This window comes from Merops nubicus, unplaced genomic scaffold (genome assembly GCF_000691845.1).
Source record: "Merops nubicus isolate BGI_N331 unplaced genomic scaffold, ASM69184v1 scaffold7540, whole genome shotgun sequence".
Taxonomy (NCBI): Eukaryota; Metazoa; Chordata; class Aves; order Coraciiformes; family Meropidae; genus Merops; species Merops nubicus.
The window spans coordinates 4,070-25,072 of NW_008584742.1; the positions used below are offsets into that span (position 1 = coordinate 4,070).

General features: G+C 45.3%; 1 protein-coding gene across 1 annotated transcript; it reads right to left on the minus strand.

Moving 5' to 3' along the window:
• Positions 1-214: 214 nt before the first annotated feature.
• TNFRSF8 (tumor necrosis factor receptor superfamily, member 8) lies at positions 215-19,324 on the minus strand. The gene is made up of 10 exons (XM_008945172.1): positions 19,253-19,324; positions 11,900-11,990; positions 7,609-7,731; positions 7,063-7,218; positions 6,867-6,960; positions 6,142-6,416; positions 5,819-5,929; positions 4,040-4,071; positions 1,975-2,176; positions 215-459 (listed from the first exon to the last, which is right to left on the minus strand). Exons 1-10 carry the CDS (start codon positions 19,322-19,324, stop codon positions 215-217), a joined length of 1,401 nt encoding a protein of 466 aa, XP_008943420.1.
• Between the last annotated feature and the right edge of the window lie 1,679 nt (positions 19,325-21,003).

Genomic DNA, 21,003 nt, shown 5'->3' on the forward strand with positions numbered 1-21,003 from the left:
ATTTGACACCAGCTATGAAGGGCAGTGCTTTGGGTGATGCTCTCATTCATTAAGTGAAATAAGGTCCTAGCACTCCTTGCTGGAATGTGTTTCAGTGTTGTACATGATTTGCCAGGTAATCTAAGGCACTGTGTGTTTGGCTCCCCTGTCATAGATTCAGCCTTAGTGTCTCCCTGGATGTTGCTGTAGCTTCACACACCTTCTCAGTGGATTATCATTTCTCAGTGGCAGTGGTAGGGTGATGAAATTCCTTTCCCTCCTCTTCCACAGGAACTGTTACATCATTCTCTGGAAAAGACTCTGTTTCCTGCTCTGGATAGTGCATTTCCAGTTCCTCTTCTGTGTTTTCTTGGGCATCAACATTACTTTCACACCCTCTAGCAGCACAGTTCTTGCCACTAGGCACTTCTGAAATGGACCCCACAATAACAGTGTCGGCCTTCAGGATGTATAAGTTCTCTGAGGAAGGAAACAAATAGTGCTGAGTGTAGTTAACAGTCACTGCTGAGCCTAGAGATGATTCCTTTTCGTGCAAAATTTTTTATTTGGTACCCAGTTTTTCTTTCCTCCCCCCTTTTTTTTTTTTTCCGTCAGAGGCAGCAGATCAAGCCCATCACTGTGAAAACACAGAACTCACTGTGAAAACACAGCACTCACTAACCTACTAAAACTTTAGGAATTCACACATTCTAAGTTGTCTTCCTCATTACTTACAAGGTGCTTTTAATTTTGAAATCAAAGCACTGAGCACAGAAGGTGCTAAAGAAAGCCTGCACGTTTCACACTGCCCTGCCTGGCTTGGGATGACTGCCAGTGGGACTCTGGGCAATTTAGACCAAGTAGATCTGTGGTGAAGCCACTGCACTATAGCTAGGACTACAGGAGAAAGACAGATTAGAAAAGGCAGTAAGATATTCACAAGAGTCTGTTAGAAGCAGCAATTAATTGGGATTTGGGGAAGACAGATATGGAGAGTCCAGGGTTTATGCTTCTGCTGTTTTGAGAAGCAACTATACCTGCATGAAAAGCAGCACTGTACAGAAATTCTGGGTAATTGTCTGAGGTCTTAGGACCACCAAAAAATGTTTGGTGTTTTTTTTTTCCCTGCAGAGAATTTACAACTTCTGGGATAGTCATGAACCTTGTGTCCAACTTGTTGACCCTACTCCTTTACAAAATGTAAATAAGCCTTTGCTATAGCTTGGATGTTTTATTTAGGAGGCTGCTGCAGATTGGACACTGCAGGTTATTGTTCACAGTTGCTTGGAGATATTTGGGTATGGTAAGCCAAAAGATCACATTCATCCCACGTCCATCACCCACAGTAAAAAAAGAAAGGGCATTTAGTAAGAAAAGGTCAGCTCTAGTAATAACAAAAAAAAACCAAAAACAAACAAAAAAACAAACCCCAAACATTCAAATAACCTCAGAATTTGGTTTGAAAACATTCCCAGAATGTCTCACGTAGACTGTGTCTCAGCTAACAGTTCTTCCCCATGAGTAAGCTTCTTTGCCTGATTCATCTCCCACCCTGGGCCATGGTCAAAGACTATGGGAACATATGGAAGACCCATTTTGGGCTAATACTGTGAAACCAAGAGAAGAAAATAATTGCTTGGAACACGTGAAGTACTACTCTCACTAAGCATTACAGCGTCATTTTCCAGCTAATACATTTTAGATTTCAAAGTTCTTCTGCAAATTTACGTCTTCTGGAATTAAAAAGAGGAAGAAGAGCACTTTTCTGACAGTTTTGTGGCTAAGGAAAATGTGAACATCAGGAAGTATTATATTCAAATGAACAGATATACCAGAATTTGTGAAGGTTCTGGAGATTCAGCCCCTACTTTTGCTAAAAGCTTTGGACACTTTGCAGTGTACCAGTAATCACCAAAAGACATTATGTTGCCATGGCTGAAAAACAGAAAAGGCAAGAGAGGAAAAACAAGAAGAAAAGAGAACCCCAAGACTCACCAATGCGATTATTTGTGTGGTCTCTCACTTGAGAGTCCACCGGGCAATCTGGAGCAGCTCCACTGCCCTGCGTCACGTCCGTCACGCCCACCTCAGGGCCATGAGCTTTTTCTGTGCTGGAGACCAAGTTATTGTTGGCTTCCAAAGGGAGGGTTTTGCCAATTAACTCCTCCTCTTCTGGCTCCCTGTTAGTCAGCATGATCTGCCAATACAAAGAGGAGAGCAGGAGTAGGGTGAATGTAAAACCAACACTGCCAAGACTCCAGGAGGTCTACAGCACCCTTCCGTGCCAGTCAGGATAACATCATCAACTTCACAGCACCACTGTCACAGGGAGCAAAAATTTCCCAAGTGCCCAACTGATATAAGAACTTCAGTTTCTCTGAACTAGGTTCCTGCATCACTTAAGGTCATATTTAGAAAGAGTATTTCTAAGCTAAATACACAGATTTTTGACGTTTGCAATAAGGTACCTCACTTCCACTGAAATCCAGTGACCTGCTTGGATGCTCTGGTGAATACCACTGCCTTGTCCACAATCTAGATGCCAATGAACCTTTGTAAATCCACCTATCTGTCATTTTGACTTTTTGCCACAATTCTTACACCATGTGCTCTGTGGCAGAGTCTGCTACCCTGGAATGCAGTAGAGGCTGGAGCTCAGCAGCACCACTCAGCAAAGAGTATAAAATTAGTAAGAAAGATAGATGCTGGAGGTAAGAAATTTAAGGGGCTTGCTCAGAAAGAACTTTTAACAAGATATTTTTCATATTTACTTGTGAGGCAAGTATTGGAAGAAAACCTGTACAGATGTGTAGACACATGGTGAGACAGTCAAACAGTCCAACTGAAAATATAAGGTTTAACTTGCTCTTAGATTTTGCAAAGACCTACCAAGCTCCTCTGGAAGAACAAAACAAGCCAGAGGTTGAACTGGTTGAACTTAAAAATGGAATGGCCTCAGCAGAACCTCAGGTAGGAGAAACAAGCTCAGACTAGGTACTAGGTGAAGAACTAATTAGCAACAGTCCTTTAAAAGAGGAGCCAGAATCTGAAAGAGGCTTAAGGTCCTGCATCACAAATTTCTCATGGTTTCTAGCTCTGTTTCTGTTTCCACAAGATTGGGAAAAAAACCAAACCAAACCAAACCAAACCAAAACACCAACATAGTATGAATTTGAACTGTCACGTTTAAAACTCTTGCTCATGTCTGACACTATGACAGCAAGAGTAGAAGCTCCTTACAATTCAGGAATTAGCACTGAAATTATGATAGTTGATTGCAGCCAGATTTATTAGAACAAGTAGTATCTTGTATGTGTTCAGATGTACATCACTGAAAAGCAAACTGACTTTAAAAAAAATAAAAGGAACAGTCTAAAGACTGTTTTAACAGATATGGACATTTAAAGATAACATGTGTATTAAACTGAGAAGACTCAGAGGATGAAAGTTGCTGTAATTTCACTGAAAGAAGGAGAATCAAACAGAACTATGATGATTTAGGAACTGAGGAACTGCTTTCTGTTGTACCATGTTGCCTGATGTGTCTTGTTCATCTGCAAACTCTACTGCTAAATCAGAAGCTGGTCCCAATGGAAATTCTTCCAGACAAACAAGACCCACTGTTTACCCACATTAGAGTCATGCCAAATCCTGCAAAATGGGAAGGTGGCCTGGAGGGAGACAGAAGCAGAGTACAAATCCCACTCGTGTGGCTGGAGCAGAAAGATAAAAAGGGACTGACAGGCAAAGTTCTCTCAGGAGGTAAGAAAGACATGTTCATCCTGTTATTTCAGACTTGGTCACACATAATGCAACACGAAGAGCATAACACCAAACCAAATACTCCCTTCACAAGCAAGACTGGCAGCCTCATATTATTTAACACCACATTAAACATTGATTGAGACGTGCAAGTGGCAGGTCCTCATCGCTGCCCCCAGAGGGTCACGCATTGCAGAGGAGCATCCAAACAAAAAGGCTGCCAAGCTCTAAGAGGGCATTTTAAAATATCATTATTTACACTGGAATGGAAAGTGATCTGTTTTGGAATACTGTTCACACTTACTGGACGTTTGTTCACCAGGTCAGAACCTGCAATGGAAAGAGGAAAAAATATCAGAAGAAAATTCACAGCAATCACTGGAATGTGAATATTTGCTCTGAAAGATCACCTGGCCATGTCCTAAACTGCTCCACTGCCCAACCCACCCGCATGAGGCTTCCTTTGCTGCTGAGGGAACCCTTATGTGACATGGCTGAGGTGAACCAGCAACGTGCTGCTGCCAAGGCTGTGAGGTTCTGCCCTCCCCAGAGCCCTCTGTGGCCATCCCTATCACTCTCCACACACCACAACTGTGATTCCTCTAATGAATGGATTAAATGATTGAGCTTTCTAGATAAGCAGAAGACAGGCTTACTAATAAATAAATAAACTACATAAAAATTAATAACTTTCTATTGGATTAACAAGCTGGATCAGTTTATCATGTGGTCAGATTAAGAGGATGGGATTTTATGCCAGGAAGAAGGAAGGGGACTCTGAGGAATGGAGGGAGGTGAGAAGAATAGAATGTACAGCACCCTTCTGTGGTATCAGGAAGCCAGACGGGCTCAGGCCCACTGCCTAAGTTCACCCTGACATGCAGCCACCCCTCTTTCAACGTGCCAGCTCCAGGATGCCACACAGGAACCGTTGCTATTGCGTAAGGCAAGCGAGGAAGCAAATATCCATTTTGAGAAGACTCAGCTGCACACAAGAGGTTTTCAATCATATACCTGAGCAGACAAGTATAGAAAGCTGTGCTGCATGGTGCCCAGGGGACTCTCACCCATCAGAGGAGAAGGGAGCAGCCGGGGGATGTCATCACCCGGGCAGCAGGAGCACGCTGGGGCTGCTGTGGCCAATGCCCCCGTGGCCCTGAGCACGTGTCCTGCATTTGGCTGCCCAGGAATGAACTTTGGGCGTTCTCCAGTGCCCAACCACTGGATGACATCAGCGAGTGACATCAGCGAGTGATGTCAGAGAGTGACATCAACGACCAACATCACTGCCTGCCGTCCGTGGGGGAAAGGTGCCATCTGGTGGCTGGCACCAGGCCCGGCCTCTGGGTGCTTTGCACATGAAAAAGTTCCACGGTTTAAATTAAAATTCCATAGAATAAAGGTCCACGTTAAAGCCACCCACGTGTCCTTTGGACACAGGGGTTACATTTCCTGCTCCATCAGTCGCTCACCTGGAGGTCTGAGCCCGGATTTGTGTGGAGTGACGGAATGCAGATGTGCTGACAGATGTGCTGATAGAAGAAACCATTTGTTTAGCAAAACTCATTATGGAGCCTACAGCCTCTAACAGCTTCACCACACCCACAGGTCTACAACCAACCCAACATGCACGTCCCACTTGCTGTAAAAGAGGGAATGTGGTTCCACAGGAACACCTCACACTAACTCCACACAAAGCCACAGAGAGCCTGTGTCAGTAAAAATCACTCTTTCTCTCAAAGTCCAACCCCATCACAGGAATCAAGACATACAAAACTTTTCAGGTATCATTTAACATTAGTGCCTGTGCTGAGAGAAGAAACAACTGGTCACCTTTTTTCCCCACCCAGCCTGTGGTGTCTTATTCCATAAATTCACAGATACCTCAGTCTTTCTCCCATGTTCTCCATGCTGCATGAACATTTTCCCTAAAGCCCTTATCTGGCCTCCTTCACCAGCCAGCAGCAACCATTATCTTCCCCAGTGACCTCCACAAATTTTGGGATATTTGAGTTCCCAGCTGGCATATACTTGGAGATCAAGCAGCCTGCTATACAGTACAGCTTTAAAAACTCACGCTTTGCTTTGAGGATGAGGATCCGCTTCTGGCAAACCTTCCACTTCCAAAACAACATCATGCCCACAAGTAGCACTATTACAGAGACAACCACTCCCCAGAGAACCAGACCTGTAGCACAGGAAGGCAAAGAGAGTACAGGAAAGGCTAAGAAAAGGCAGAGGGGCAACTATTAGTAGGTCTGTGCATTTGGATATAGATCCATGGACATCATTCCACAAGTCATAGGGGATTTGCAGGAAGCTCCCACAAGAAAATTGCATTTACCAAAGATAATTCCAAATAAAAAATGCTAGGCCCAGTAAATGCTTCATCTTTGTTACCTCCAGTTGTTGCCTCCCCCTTGGCTGAGGTGGGGAAAGTGCCAGCCAGAACTTTCTTCTCAGGAGTTGAACTGGGGTTTTCAGTTGTGGCACTTAAAATACTGGCAACAGTCACCAGGTTCTCCTCAAAACTCCTGAGGTCAGAGTTACTTGTTTCATTGCTGGATCTCATGGACAAAGTGCTTGGGGTCAGGTGGGTGGGCAGTTGGTCCAGGCAGACCTGATCGTGTGTGGCATTTCCTTCGCTCAGCACCACCTTGTTTAAGCTGGCACAGCTAGAGAACGAAAGAGAAGCGGGTCTCAGCGCTAGAGGAAACTGCCAGGCACAAGGGAAGAGTATTTTCCATGTGACAAACATCCCTTTGGTCGTTTTTGTACCACCTGCACTTATTGCTTTCAGTGAAAAAATCATTAACCTTCTTCTCACCCCTGTGGCATTAGTTTTCGACCTGGGTGAAAGCCTGATCCTCACATGTGTGCATAACTCCACTGTAATTAGTAGACAAAAAATGAGATAAGAGGGAATTCCTCCCTTCCATCCTCCAGTACAGAGCTGTGCAACAGGTACAAAGAAGGGCCTCCTAAACCCTGCACACGGGCCCAGTGTTATCCCATGGCCTCCAAGACAGATTTCGATACTTCACCCCAGAAGTGGCAGGTGTCCCTTTTCACCCCTTATTAACGTTAGTTAATTAGTCAGTCACTTTAAAGAACTATGGACTTACTTTGTGTGGGGCTTGCAGATGTCAGTGCTGGAGCTGAGCTCAGAGAAGGTCCCAGGAGGACATTTTTCACAAGTCACATCATTTGTTGAGGTGCCTGTATAAAATTAACGACTGAGGACCGACCAACCGAGCCACACCAGGTCCAGGCCTACGGCCAAGGTCAGGAAAGGTGAGCTAGCCAGGCAGGAGTCCCTACCTCTGACTTTGACTCCGAAACCAGGCTCGCACAGGGTGTGCTGCTGGCAGCGGGTGCAGGTGTTCACGAGGCTGTCCTGGCAGAAGAGGCCCGGGCGGCACTCGCAGACGCGGCCGGAGCGGGAGGCGCAGGGCTCCTTCTCCACCAGGTCGGGGTCTGAGGAGCAAAGAGCCGCGGTGAGGGCGGAGCCCTCGGCAGGGAGCACAACACAGGGGGGGAGGCTCAGGGAGCAGAGCCTGCTGGCACTCTTCGAGGTGGCAGCAGAAGCCATGAGCCGTTGGGGAAGCCTGCAGACAATGGCTCCCACTAGAGCAGAAACCACGGATCAGGCCTGGGGAGCATCGGAGGAGGGAATTTTCCTCAGTCCCAGGTCACACAGCCAGCGATACTGAGTATGTGCAAGGTTGTGTTCTGCTCTCTAAGGCAGTAACCAAGGATGGATAACTTTGCTGCTGGGAATTCTAAATGAGTAAAATATAAATAAAGTGTAAATAAAATATAAATAGAGAGAATAGGACTGTGAGGTATTTGTGAGGGAAAGCAAACCTGCACACGACACACAAGCGTCACATTGCGGCCTTTGGTTTTCTTCATTCACATACTGCTCAGGACCACACCTCAGACAATCTTCACCTGGGTCCCTAGGACATGCTTTCTTTTTAACATAGCCTGGGGAAGAAAAACAGAATACGAGGATACGTGTTTGGAAGCCCATAACAACCACCCTGAAGTGCTCCTGGATGCTAATTTACCTGTCAGACACATGACCACAGTCTTGTCTTTGGACCCGTTGTTTGGTTTCCTTGGCCCAGTTGTACCTCTCCCATTCCAGTGTGAAGGGACCACAGCTGCCCTGTCACAGCAACACTGCATGTGGCATTTTCCCAGTACAGACTGGTAGGGACTGGTGCAGAACAGGCCCCTGGCAAGTCATTTGCTGACAATTAGAAAAGCACCAAGTCTGCACTGAGGGCAATATTGTCCTGCCATGGCTAAGTCCCCAGGCAATCATTTTTCATGTTTTCTTCTTGACTATAGCAACAGAATCCTGATATTTTGCTACCTAAGGCATCACTTTTCCTTTCAGAAGCTGCCAGGATCTCCTAGGTGCACACGGATTCACACAGGACAGCCCCATCACCCACGTTCAGAACGGGAGGTTACAGGGCAGGACTCCGTGAGCTGTGCCCTACGTGGCCTGAGCAGGTTTGCAGTAAGTTGCTTTCTGAGCAGTCCTGCTTGTTTTACAGTTGCATCAACAGTTATGAGATGGTTTAATGGTTTCATTTTCCAATTGTTTTCCTTTAAACAAAGCAAATCACATATATTTGTCTCTGTGACGCTGGACATGCTAAATACTTCCTCTGCTCAACACTTCCACCTCACCTGGACTCACTGCTCACAGTCTGCAACCACACTACTCTGGATCTCACAGACCTTCTGTGTACACGCAGCATGCATGAAGTTGAGCAGCTTGCTGCATTAGATGACCTCTAGAGGTCTTTCCCAAGCTTAAGCTACCCTATGACTCTCTGTTCATGTATGGTAATCATTTTCTAGTTACTAACCTTCAAAAGCCCCTGCCTGGCAAGCTAGGTCAAATAACCAGTGAGGAGTACAGGAAAGGCTGGAACGGGGCATCCCTAATGTGTCAGCTCCTGGAGCAACTGATGAAGCATCCCACCACTGGCCATAGTGCCAAAGAAATTAGAAGGCACTGTGGTCAGCTGTAACATTGTGGCCCTGCCAGGAGGTGGAAATAACTACCAGGGGGAAAAGAACTGCAGCAGTTCCAAAAGCAAAAGGAAAAATTAAAGCAGCAACATAAAGGTAGGAAGAGCTGAATGCTCCACAGGTGGAAAACAGAAGGATAGAAACAAATTCCAGCATGCAGCCTGCATCACCCAGTCACAGAGTTAACCACAGGGAGAGGGAACTGGTGGGGGAATAACTCACCTACTGTGCATTTTGGCAAGCAGGACGTAGGAGTGCAGGTAAAAATGCTGAGCTATATTGGGCCCACTAAATACCACAGGAAAAGCCTGAACCACGACACTCCCACCTCCTCAAAACTACTTGTCTGAGACTATTCCTTTCCAGGCGAGGGCTGGTTGCTGAACCTCAGCAGTCAAGCTGCACACGTGTGTACTGCACACGTGTGTCATTTCCCCCTTCCTCCTCCAACAACCCCAAATCTTCTGCTTCAGTTATTTGAGATTTCCTGTGCACACAGGTCGCTCCCCTGGGGGATGTGTGCCCCAGGTGCAGCAGCTTTGGAGCCTGCTTACCAGTGTCTTCTGGAGCTGCTCTCCACTGGCTGTGCTCATAGCTCAACAGCCACATAAAAGCCTGAGCAGTAGGAATGCCACCTGCAACCACTGTACAGAAAAATGCACTGAAAGTAAGTAGATGAAGTGTTTAAGTGGTTTTCTTTTGTGAGTATGTGCATTCATTCACCCCCAGGATCTGCTGTTAACCGTGGGTGAGAAATTTTCTTGAGTGTTGACTGCAGCACTACCTTGTGGAGACAAATATCTGATTGAGAGTCTAAACCAAAGCAACAACCAAACAAAAAAGGTAAAAAAGCTTAGAATAACATAAGCCCTTCTAGCATATGCCATTATTTTTGATGGAAGTCTCTGTTCTTCCCCTCGACAGGAGGGAACTATTTTGTTCTGCACAACAATTATGTACACGAGAAGAGGCATGGTAGCTGTAGAAATTGATTAGAGTGATCTTTGGGGTTTGGTTTGAAGTTTATCTTGAAATTGAACTTGAACTTAATTTTGAAACAGAGGATGGCTTGCATGGGGGCCAATGTGCTCAGACTGAGAGCTGTATACCTGTGAGCTGGAATGCAGGGGAAGTAAGGCCAGGCTGCACCAAGAGACTGAGATGCTCCACTTTGGTTAAATGGAATTCTAGAAAAGCTTCTCTTTGCAGTGAGCAGTTGTGTTAGTAGCAGATATGAACAGGTTATTGCTTGAAGGAGCAGTGGAATTAAAATGACAAAAGATTCTTTTGTGTTTTTGTTGTGAAGGAGGCCCTGGAAGATGTGAAGAGATGGCAAGACTGACATGGGGATCATAAAATCATAGCACAGTTTGGGTTAGAAAGGACCTTAAAGATAGAAAAGCTTCTCTTTCTTTGCAGTGAGAAGTTGAGTTAATAGCAGATATGAACAGGTTACTGCTTGCAGGAGCAATGGAATTAAAACGACAAAAGATTCTTATGTGGTTTTGTTGTGAAGGAGGCCCTGGAGGACATGAAGAGATGGCCAAGACTGACATGGGGATCATAAAATCATAGCACAGTTTGGGTTAGAAAGGACCTTAAAGATCATCTAGTTCCAACCCCCTGCCATGGGCAGGGACACCTCCCACCAGACCAGGTTGCTCAGAGCCCCATCCAGCCTGGTCTGGAACACCTCCAGTGATGGAGCATCCACAGCTTCCCTGGGCAACCTGGGCCAGGGTCTCACCACCCTCAGAGTGAAGAATTTCTTCCTGATTTCTAATCTAAATCTCTCCTCTTCCAGTTTAAACTCATTTAACCCTCATCTATAACTACAAGCCCTTGTTTAAAGTCTCTCCCCAGCTTTTCTGTAGGCCCCCTTCAGATACTGGAAGGTCTCCCCAGAACCTTCTCTTCTCCAGGCTGAACAACCTCAACTCTCTCAGCCTGTCCTTGTAGGAGAGGTGCTCCAGCCCTCTGATCATCTTTGTGGCTCTCCTCTGGACCTGCTTCAACAGGTCCATGTCTGTGGCAGCAAAATGAGTTTCAAGGATGAGCAGAGGTGAAATGGGACTGGTGGCTTGTTGCAGCCAGACATCAATCAAATCTCTGCTTTCCACGTGAGCTCGGTGACATCTGCCTTTACAGGAGCCTTTGCAAAGTATGGTTTTGAAGGAGAAAAGAGCTTTTCCTGGGACCATCTCAGGCTCAGATGCCTGAGCCTTTTCTTCTTTTATGAGGCCAGTTTCTCCATCCCTTGGTCTTATTTATTTATACAACTTCTGAACAGTTCTGGTGCTGTGGTGAGCAGTACAAGGCGTCCCGGGGGAACGCTGACGTGACTGTGTGCAAACACTGCAAACAAGCACCAACCCCCTTTTTATCATTACAGCACAAATAAATGTCAAAAATTTCCTTTCACAAAAAAAAAAGAAAAAAAGAAAAGAAAAAGAAAAAGAAAACGTTGCTATAAGAAGAGATCGATGGTGAAGTACCACAAAATGCCCCAGTCACTACGGGGATTTTGGGCCAACAGGGGGAGTTTCAGACATTTCCAGATCTCTTGTCTCCCCAAGATGTTTCCTGCTTCTGACCTCATGTGCTTTTCTGAGTCACAGCCAGCTTCTGTCAGAGCTCACTGTGTCCCCTCACAGGGGGCTCGTCCCTTTCTCTTGTGTCTCAAGACACTTGTTTTGACTAGGAGGATAATGACAGATTTTCCACACCTCCTTTTTATACTGTGTTTTCTCTGCTCAGAAACTTATTTGGCCTAATTTCACTGCACTGCTTCACAGCCTGAGGCAAGTCGAAAAGAATCCAGAGACCTGCCTACTTCTGGAAACTTCAGAGTGTCCAATCAACTGATAAAAAATCCATGAAAACTCCTATCCAGTTATCTTGTTTGCAATTTACAGCTTGCCTGCATGCTGTAAATTACCAAAACAGGAGCCAGGCAGTGGAGAACAAGTTCACATCTGGTTCTGGATTCATGAAATTGCACTTTTCTTCAGGGGCAAAATGCAGTTCTGCAGATACCCCTGGCTCCTATGATCCCTGTGAGAAAGGCTCCATCTTAATTTGGCTGAATTATGAACATACTGACCTGAGGGGCACTGGTAACAGCAGCTTCCTGAAGTCTCATCATAGAACCAGTTCTCAAGGGTATCACAGGAACGAGACGGGGTTAATGATGTCTAGAAATTGAAACAGGCAAAAAGCACAATTAGAAAACAATTATTTCTGTTTAGAGCAGATCCTGGTATCTACCTCAGGTGATGGCAGTTGCAGATGGCAAGGAAAAGCCTCCAGCTTTTGGGAAGTTCATGTATCCCCAAAGCAACTACATTACTGTTGCCCATACACTTAAGCAAAGATTGCAATTTTCAGTGTATTTAGCTATAATTCAATATTCTGAATTTCTGGGAAATTACAGTTCTGCAAGTTTTCTGATGAGAAATCTGATTCTTGAATTTGGCATCTCCCTTACTAATCCCCTAAAAATGTTATCTGAATTTCATTTTCAATATTTGCTAGAAGGTATAAATGACAATGTTTTGTAAAGACTCAATCAGCAGATTCTCCCGAGATTTTCCCACGTGATACTGGTTAAATATTTCAGAAAACCTACATCTCACTTTCTGCAGACAAATTTCTCATTGGCCTTTGAAATAGCACTTCCTGTCTCCTACTGCCTTTGTTTGCAGTGCAGAATCTTACTACTTCATCTCACAGCTGAACTCTTCTCTTTGTCTATTCTCACTGTTCTCAAAGCAGGGCTATAAAACACAGAAGGTATTTAACTTGACCCAGCTTACATCAGAAAACAGGAACGTTCAGTCAAGGAGGACATTATCAAAGGGACAAGAAATAGAAACATATCGAAACCATTACATTTCATCGAGATTCAGGGCTAGGACTGAGAAATCCTGCCTGACACATTTCTGCACTAACCGCTGAAGAGCAGGAACTGACACGAGGCCCAAGGGGTCACTCTGGAGTCACTTCGGTGACGTTAAATGAGTTAACTACTTACAAAGAAAAATTGAGACACAGCAGCATCCTTGCTGGAGCTAACCCTTCCTGGGTTGGTTTCTCTGTGAGAGCTATGGGAAGTCACCCCAGGCACCTGATCTTCCCTTCTCAGTTCTCCTGGGCAACCAACTCGGGCTGCAAATGATGTTGAATTTGAAATTGGGATGGGAATAAAATTCTTGAATGATTTAGGCAACGAATAAGCCCACAGCTTATTTAATTGTCTTTTGGGGGTTTTAAATAAAGGAATAGTGTCTGTGTAAAAGTGTGAGGCAAGGGCTGCTATCTAAAAAAGTACTTTGTCTAAAATGTTGAAATCAGGATTTTAGGATTAGATTCTTCCCTTACTTACAGCAATGCAAATCCTGATCATGACTTTGACCTGATGCCAGTGCTGAGATAAATCACTGAACGAATGATGCATACACAGTGTACACAAATGATGAAAACATACATACAAAAGAGTATTCAACCTTTTTTTCCCTTTCCACGAGAGGGCACCTATATCCTGCAGCCAGCTACAGAACACATGACATTGCTTCACAACAAACGCTGCTTTCCAGTGCCTAGTTACAAGTACAGCTTTGTAGCCACCTTCACTCTTCGCTGAGCCAAGCCCAAGTGCTCTGTTGTCAAAAGAAATCATTTTAACAAAACATGACATGATTTCTATGGCTGAGAAGCTGCCTTCTGATGACCCCACCACTTCCAATCCGTAGTTACATCTTGCACCAAGAACCCACCAAAACTTCTGTGAGTTTGGGAAGTTAAACAAACGGGTGCCTAAAAGCAGAGAATATGCCTTGAAGAAATGGCAGAGGTGAGGGGCCAAGGTCTCAAAATGTTTTAAGTCTTCCATAAAACAATGGTGCTAACTCATTTTCTGTGGAGGTTCGATTAGGCTGCTTTTGGGAAAAGGTTGAGAAAAGTCAGCCACACAAGGGTGATGCAATTTTCATTTTTCTGCCTATTTGTAATGAATAGCATGGTAATAAGTTAGCTGAACCAAAAGATAACCAGCCAAAGATAAAAGGTGAAAAGAGAACAAAGATGTGATTAGTGGGCAGCAACAGGCCTGAATGGATGTGATTTACCCACTCAGTGACTGAACCTATGAATGATCTCAGTCCCATCACCTCTAACTACTCCAACACGTCAAGTACCACCTCTGCCATCTCATCTGCAGCTGGGGAAATCAGGGTGCAAGTCTGCAATAGAATGTTGACTTGTTTGATCTTTCATTTTGTTGAGCTTAGTATTTCTAATTAGGAAGAGATTGCTGGAAACAATTCAGCAAGAAACCTTGGGAATTCTAGATTTCTTCTTTCCCAGTCCCACGTCCTGCACGACTCAGTGCTTCTGGAAAGATACGTTATGCATGTTCTTGATTTCACCACCACCTTATATCTCAGTGTGCAAGGAGACTCCAAGTGACACAGTTTGGGTTTTTTGTTTGTTCCTTGGCCGTTGGTTACTCCTCTGTAAGAGCAGAAATCTAAACATCAACCATCAAATCCATCCTAATTTGGAGGGACTGCAAAATACTTAATGCATGTTTGTCTTGCTGTTCCTGGACAGAACGATGACTGAGTGCTGGAGTTACAAAATATGTTAATGCTGATTAACAAATACTGTTAAAAAGTGAAATATTTCCATGGCTAGGCCAAAAAAGTCACCAGATTTCCACAGAATTATGGAAGCAACATATGTGTGTAACTTCTCAGAAATGAAGGCTGTTGAACCAGCACATCTCTTTTCAATCAAAACATAAAATTTCTATACAGGTCTAAGTCTACTGCGGATGGAACACAAACTGGTGGCCTGAAGTTCAAGGCTGGTGGTTCTGTTCCTGGTTCTACCATTGCTCAGCCTTAGATGTGTTACTTTAAGGTCCTTGCTGTTCTGGATCCACTGCCTAGCTCCAGTTCTGGGTATTTTTGCGGTGGTAGCACCTGGGAAGCCCAGATAGGCTCTGTAAGGGCACAGAGGACACACTGTCCCTCCATTCCCACTGGATCCTCAACTTCAGATTTGCTTGCTTTTACTAAATCTTGTCCAAACTGTCACCAGTGGTGCTGTTAACACTTTTTACCTTGCCAGCCAGAATCTGCAGTTCAGTTGTGAAGGGGAGGACAGCTGCCAGCAGGATAGGTCAGTCTGCTGCAGCAGAACTTAGAGCTGACATTTGCTCCGGTTTTTCCAGTGAAACATAAAAGCATCTTTCCATACAAAAACCTGGGGAAGCAGTTTGCTCAGGAGGACATCACATGCTGTTTGCAATCAGAACGGGCAGGGGAAAAGCTAAGTTGTCTTCTCACACTGTGGCTACAAAGGAATCTAGTGACAGCACAGAATGGTCCTGTTGAGAGGAGGGAAATTCTGAGAAAAATTCCCACCACCAGCAGCAGCACTGGTATGTGCTGTTCTGAGCTGCTACCAACAGCTGCAGCTGTGGGAGCCTGCAAGGTACTGGGTTTCTGGTGATTGGGATGATGGTAGCCAACAGTGGAAGCTGTTAAAGAGAATATCCCTCTTGTCAAGCCTTAATCAGAACAGGGATCACCTAAAAGAAGGAGGGGAATCACAAGAAGGGAAAAATTCAAGTGAAAAGTGGTACTTAATCATGTGAGGGCAGAAGAAGAACACAGCAGGGAGGAGTAAAAGCAGTGCTCTTACTGCTCTCATGGCCAACAAAAATCTCAGCATTAAGACATTGCTAATATATGCTGGTTGGGAGTGCTTGCACAAAATCAACCATTATAAATGCCTAAAAAAGGGACATAAGGTTTAACTACAAAATAGTGACAGTCTTCTGCCTTGGACCATTACCCCATTCATCAGTATGAACTATAAGTCACAGAATCCTTTCTCAATACATTCTAGGATGACCGTGGAAATTTAACCCTACCTCAGATTAAAACAGGAGCTTAATTACTTTGTCCCAGGATCATGTGAATATCACTACTAAAACTATTTTTTTCCAGAGCAAAATCAGTTTATTTAAATTAACTCTTTGTTAGGCAGAAGTTGAAGTTAAGGTTTGACTTGGCAGGTCCTAGTTGCTCATAAATAGCTCTTAAAATGAAAGGAAAGGATGAAGCAAAAGAGACAGAAAAAAGTTTCAGCCTCGCATTAAAAACCCTCAAGATTATCAACTGCTTACAAAAAGGCATCAGCTGGGAGTGCTGGGGTGGGGTGTTCACCTGCCTGAGCCCATGCTGCCTGTGTGTAGGGGCCCTCAAAAAAGAAAGTGCTAAGAAATAATTCTCCTGGCTCCACTGTGCTTACAGAAATGGTTAATTAGCCCATGAGCCACTTCATCATTTCTGGCCCTTACTACTTATTTTGAAGGGAAGGATTTTGTGTGTCAGAAACTTCACTTGTGCCCCATTCCCTCTTCCTGGAATGCCCACAAGCACTGGCGAGTGTGCTGTACTCCACACTCAGCAGAGAGCAGCGTGTGGCTTTGCTTCATCAAGGAAATCTCCAAAAAGTTTTACAGAACAAGAACCTCCTCATCTCTGCAAGAAACAGAATGAAATTTAAAAATCCTGCTTAATTAACATTCAAAGTATTTTTCTCTTTCACCTTTTGGCTATCCCTCCTCCTTATCCATTCTTGTCTGAATCTCAAGACAGGTAGAAACAGAACTCAGGTTCTGCCAGGGGAACTCAAAATTCTTGCACAATTTCACTTTTTAAGGCATCGTTTCCTAGTGTTCCCTGAAGAAAAGAGAAGGAGACATTGCACATCTCCCTGTCCTCCCTCCAAAGGATAATCTTAATGAGGAAATACAATTCTACCTCAGCAACGCTTAGTCTTGTCCATTAATACTTACAAATCTGTTTGTTAATATATGTTATAAAAAGGTCTTTAAAATTCAAGGAAGGATCACAAAGGTATTGGTGGGTAAGGATGAGGAATCCAGCTGTGGTGGGCAGTAGGTCTTTGTCCTTCCCTCTGGTTCCCAGGAAACTCTGAAGGGATGGGTCTGCACTAAGAATGGATTAGCCAAGTGAGAATTTGTGTCTGAGAGCTGTGCTCATCCTGTGGCTCTCCCATCCAAGGCCACAATCCCACTTCCCCTCTCTTCCTTGTACCCACAGCTTCCTCCCCCTCTAACTCCTTGATTGTTAAAGGCTGAGCAATTGCGTTTCCAGAGGATGAATCAGTGCCAGGAGTTTGTTTGACTGAAAACTCTGCTTTCTGAATTTGTGACACCGGATTTCAGGGGGTCACTGCACTGGAACAGCTCATCCTGTGGCTGCACAGTCGCTTCCATAAATTCAGTGGAAGAAAGTTGGTGGCACTGTGTGGGCAGGAGCAGAGCCCCCCTCGGTGTGAGAGCTCTGTGCTTGCTTTTGAGACTTTTTTTTTATATATATAGGCTTTTTGGAGCTCTTTTCCGTTTCCTCATACCTGGCAACACTTTTGCTATTCCAGTTTCAATAATGGCAGTGGTAGGGATGGTGCTGAAGTCAGTGGGCTACTTTGCAATTCAGTCAGGACCAGGTTTGACTCATTTGTTTATGGTCTTTTGATCTCACAGAGCAAAGGCAATGGTGAGGCAGCGTGTGAGATCAGCTTGCTACAGATGAGCTGTAAGTCAGGAAGAAAGCCTGTTACCGTAAAAAAAATCTTTTACCAGTATTTGCTATTCCAGAACTGACTAATCCTGCAGCAAAACAGTTGACTCCCTTTCAAGCTTGTATCCAAATCCTGACAGTACAGAAGAAGCTGATCATCCAAGGTTTCAAGTAGGTTTTCAAGCTTCATCTGCTTGGTAGTAAAGACATTATTAACAAGTGGGAGTTAACTGAACATTAAAACAAACAAAACTCGAGCTGTGGACCCAAGTGAGGTGGAATACAGTGTAAACTATGAGCAACAAGCTGTGGCTTGCTCACATTGCACAGTGTCACTTGCACTCGAGCAGCACCAAAAGCAAGTGCTGCTGTGACAGAGGCCATGCAGAAGGACACTGGAAAGCCAGTTCCTGAGCCCAGCAAGGCTTACGTATTTATTCCAGATAACTGGTGATCTTGCAGTGAGTCTGAATGTTGGCAATAAGTATCAGAAAGCCAGATTTTTCTCTCTGCCCCTTTCATTTTATGAACAAAACACCAAAAGTAATATCACCTTTCTCCTAAAGCATTTTGCATTCAGCAGAGCAGACAAGTTTATCGAACGCCCTCTAAGCACCCCTCAGGTGAGCAAGAACTACCAGCTCCAGTCCTACAGAAGGAAAATGATCCTGCTGTGTTTCAAGGAGGCAGTGGCAGGACAGACAGACAGCAAAGTGGAGCAAACCTGCAATGTGGGAGGGGAATTTACAACTAAAGAGACAGGGCAAACTCCCACTCTTAGAAAACAGACCCAGGAGGATCTATTTCAAATGTCTATGAAGATGATGCAGGACTATTTTCATAGATCTAATCTTGTCAAAAATCACTGACAGCCCAGTGATGTGCTGCATCACCCAGCTACAATGCACAGAGGGGTGTCCTGGGCTAACACACGCTCGTCTTCCCACTGCAAAGAAGAGTGGCCAGTCTCAGGATCCAGCACAGGGTGCAGTCCCTCACCCAACTGACTTTACCTGTGCAAAGAGCTTCTGCCAGTGACCTTTGCTTTTTTCAGAAGCGTGTGCCTCAGCATGAGCCAGGGAAATCACCTGGATTCCTGCCAGGTGCTGAGGGCTCGCTGGCACCACGTGATCCTCGACGGAAAGAGGGGGTGAGAGGGGGGAGCAAAGCCACAGGGGTGATATGATCTGAGCAGGGAGCCAGCCTGCATCTGCAGCATCAGCGAGTGCAACTAGTGGGCTATGTCTATTTTAAGTCAGTTTGATGCAGACATAATAGCCCATTCATGAGGAAGTTGGAGTCAGAGGGGTGAGCGGTTGTAAAGAGGAAGGTATTTTATTGTTTTATTTGCCTTTACACCTTCCAGTTTGCCAACCCTGCCTCACATCAGCAGGCTGAGCAGAAGCCCTCTGAACCAAGCCCTGCAAGGCATGTGCCTGCCACAGAGCACCTGGCCATCCAGACCAAAATAAAAGCCACTCACCAAAACTGAGAACAGTCCCTTACCCTGATCAACTCTCTCCTCATTCCCTAGCTGTGATGTGCCTGGAGAAGTAGCAACGCTGGCAATGCCAACAAAAAGATGCAGATCATAGCTCATATCCCCTGCAAAGTTCCAGAGAGGGCAAACTCTCTGCCAGCTCTGCTCTGCACCTTTGCCACCCTGCGTTGCACAAAGCCCATTTCTGGGGACAGCCACCACCCAGCACCCACCACCCAGCACCCACCACCCAGCACCCAGCCATGGGCAGGACAGCCCTGCAGCCCAGAGTGTCCCAGACCCCTCCAGGCTCCTGTGCCCTGAGGGGCTGCAGGATCCTGGTGCCACCCTGCCTTACCTGCGGGGCTGTCTGGACATCCTGGAGAAGGAGCAGGAGCCACATTCCCAATGGCAGGCTGCAGGCAGCCATCTGTAGTGGTGTCAGATCTCCCCAGCTCCCAGCATCGCAGGTCACACCGCCAGGCTGCTCCTCCTGGAGGCTGAGATCCTCCCAGGGTCCAGCCCAGTCTTGCTCCGTGTCTGTTCATTCAGTCCATTCCAGCAGCTATTCAAGACAAGCAGGAGACAGGCTTTGAGGCTCAGGCAAGCTGAGAAAACAGTTTAGAAGGAAGGGGGAGGGGAGGGGGCTGCCCAAAAAAGAAAAGTAAAAATAAAAAGAACAAAACAAAACTGCGTCAATCACTAGTGCCTGAGCTGCTGGGTTTCTGTGCGTCGGCTGCATGTATCAAGGTTATCACCCGAGGTCCACGGGTGGCTGTGCAGAAACACAGGCTCCTGAGTCATCTAGGCTACCCTCTGAGAGCACTTCACCACCCCAAAGCCTTGGGCAGGCATCAGTCCAAGCCCTGCCCCGTCCGTCCGCCACACTCAAGAGCTGCAACTCTAAAGAGTTCCCAGTAAGAAACAAGCTCTTTTTCAGTACAGTCATTTTACCCCTGTTTGGATGAGTGTGTGAAAACTCACAACCGACCAGGGTGACTCCATACAGGCTCAGGCTTTGCACGTTGCCACTTAAACCAGCAGCACACCGCAGAGCATCCTCTGAGAGCCCCGCGCTTGCCTCCCGTCCCGCTGCAGAACAAGCCCTGCCGCTGGCGCTCGGCCCCTGGGCAGCCCCTCGGCCTCTCCCTCACTGCCAGTCCTTACTCTGGAGAGGGACTCTTGGCCCTGGTGCCTGGAAAGATTTCAGTTGGTTTAAGGTGTCATGAAGCTTTCTTATCTACCCTGCAAGTTTTGTCAAAAGTAAAAGTTAGCCACTTCAAAAAGGGGCAGAGTGCCTTGAAAACCTCTCTGAGGTGCTCAGGAAGAGAATGAGAATTTGAATTCTCACACCCATGGTTTCCACCCTTATCAGCAAAAAGAAGAAGAAAGACAAAAGAAATTAGAAAGGATTGAAAGTCAGGTTATTGATTATGAAAATTGATTATTTTATTAAAGATCCACTGCTGTCAGAAGAGTACCAAAGATGAGAGTGTGCCACAGAGCCCCTGGGGTGATGTAAATACCTTCTATAACTCACAGCTGTAACTCCTTTCTTTTAAACTATCTGTCTCCATTTGTCTCTCCAGAATATCATCTTCTAAAGCCCAGCCATTTTCAGAACATCACACGCCATGGATTGGACACTTAAATCTAACCTCATTTCTTCACTCTTTCAGATTACTTCCCAGTTTCTAAACTCTCTCAGCTCTACAAGCTGATTGTGGTAGCTACGCCTTTAAAGTCTAGTGACAACCATGTATTTGAACACCCAAATATTATATTCTTGGTTTTCCTATTAAACAGTGAACTAGAAGACATCTGAATCTTGTGTAATAATATGGCATTAGGCAATTCTCCCAATTTAGGAGTGCGGTTTCAAATGACATGATAGTCAGGGCGATGATGGGCTCTAGCTGACTTGTTTTTTTCTTTTATCTTTCTGATCATAAGACACAGCCTAGAAAGTTTTAGCCTCTGTAAGCTGGACTGCTGAGGTCAATGTATCTGGACTGCTGAGGTCAATGAATCTGGATTTCTTTAATTACAGAATCTGATACAAAACTAAAGCATCCGAGTACAAAAAATGTCGTGTGAAAGTCGTGGCTA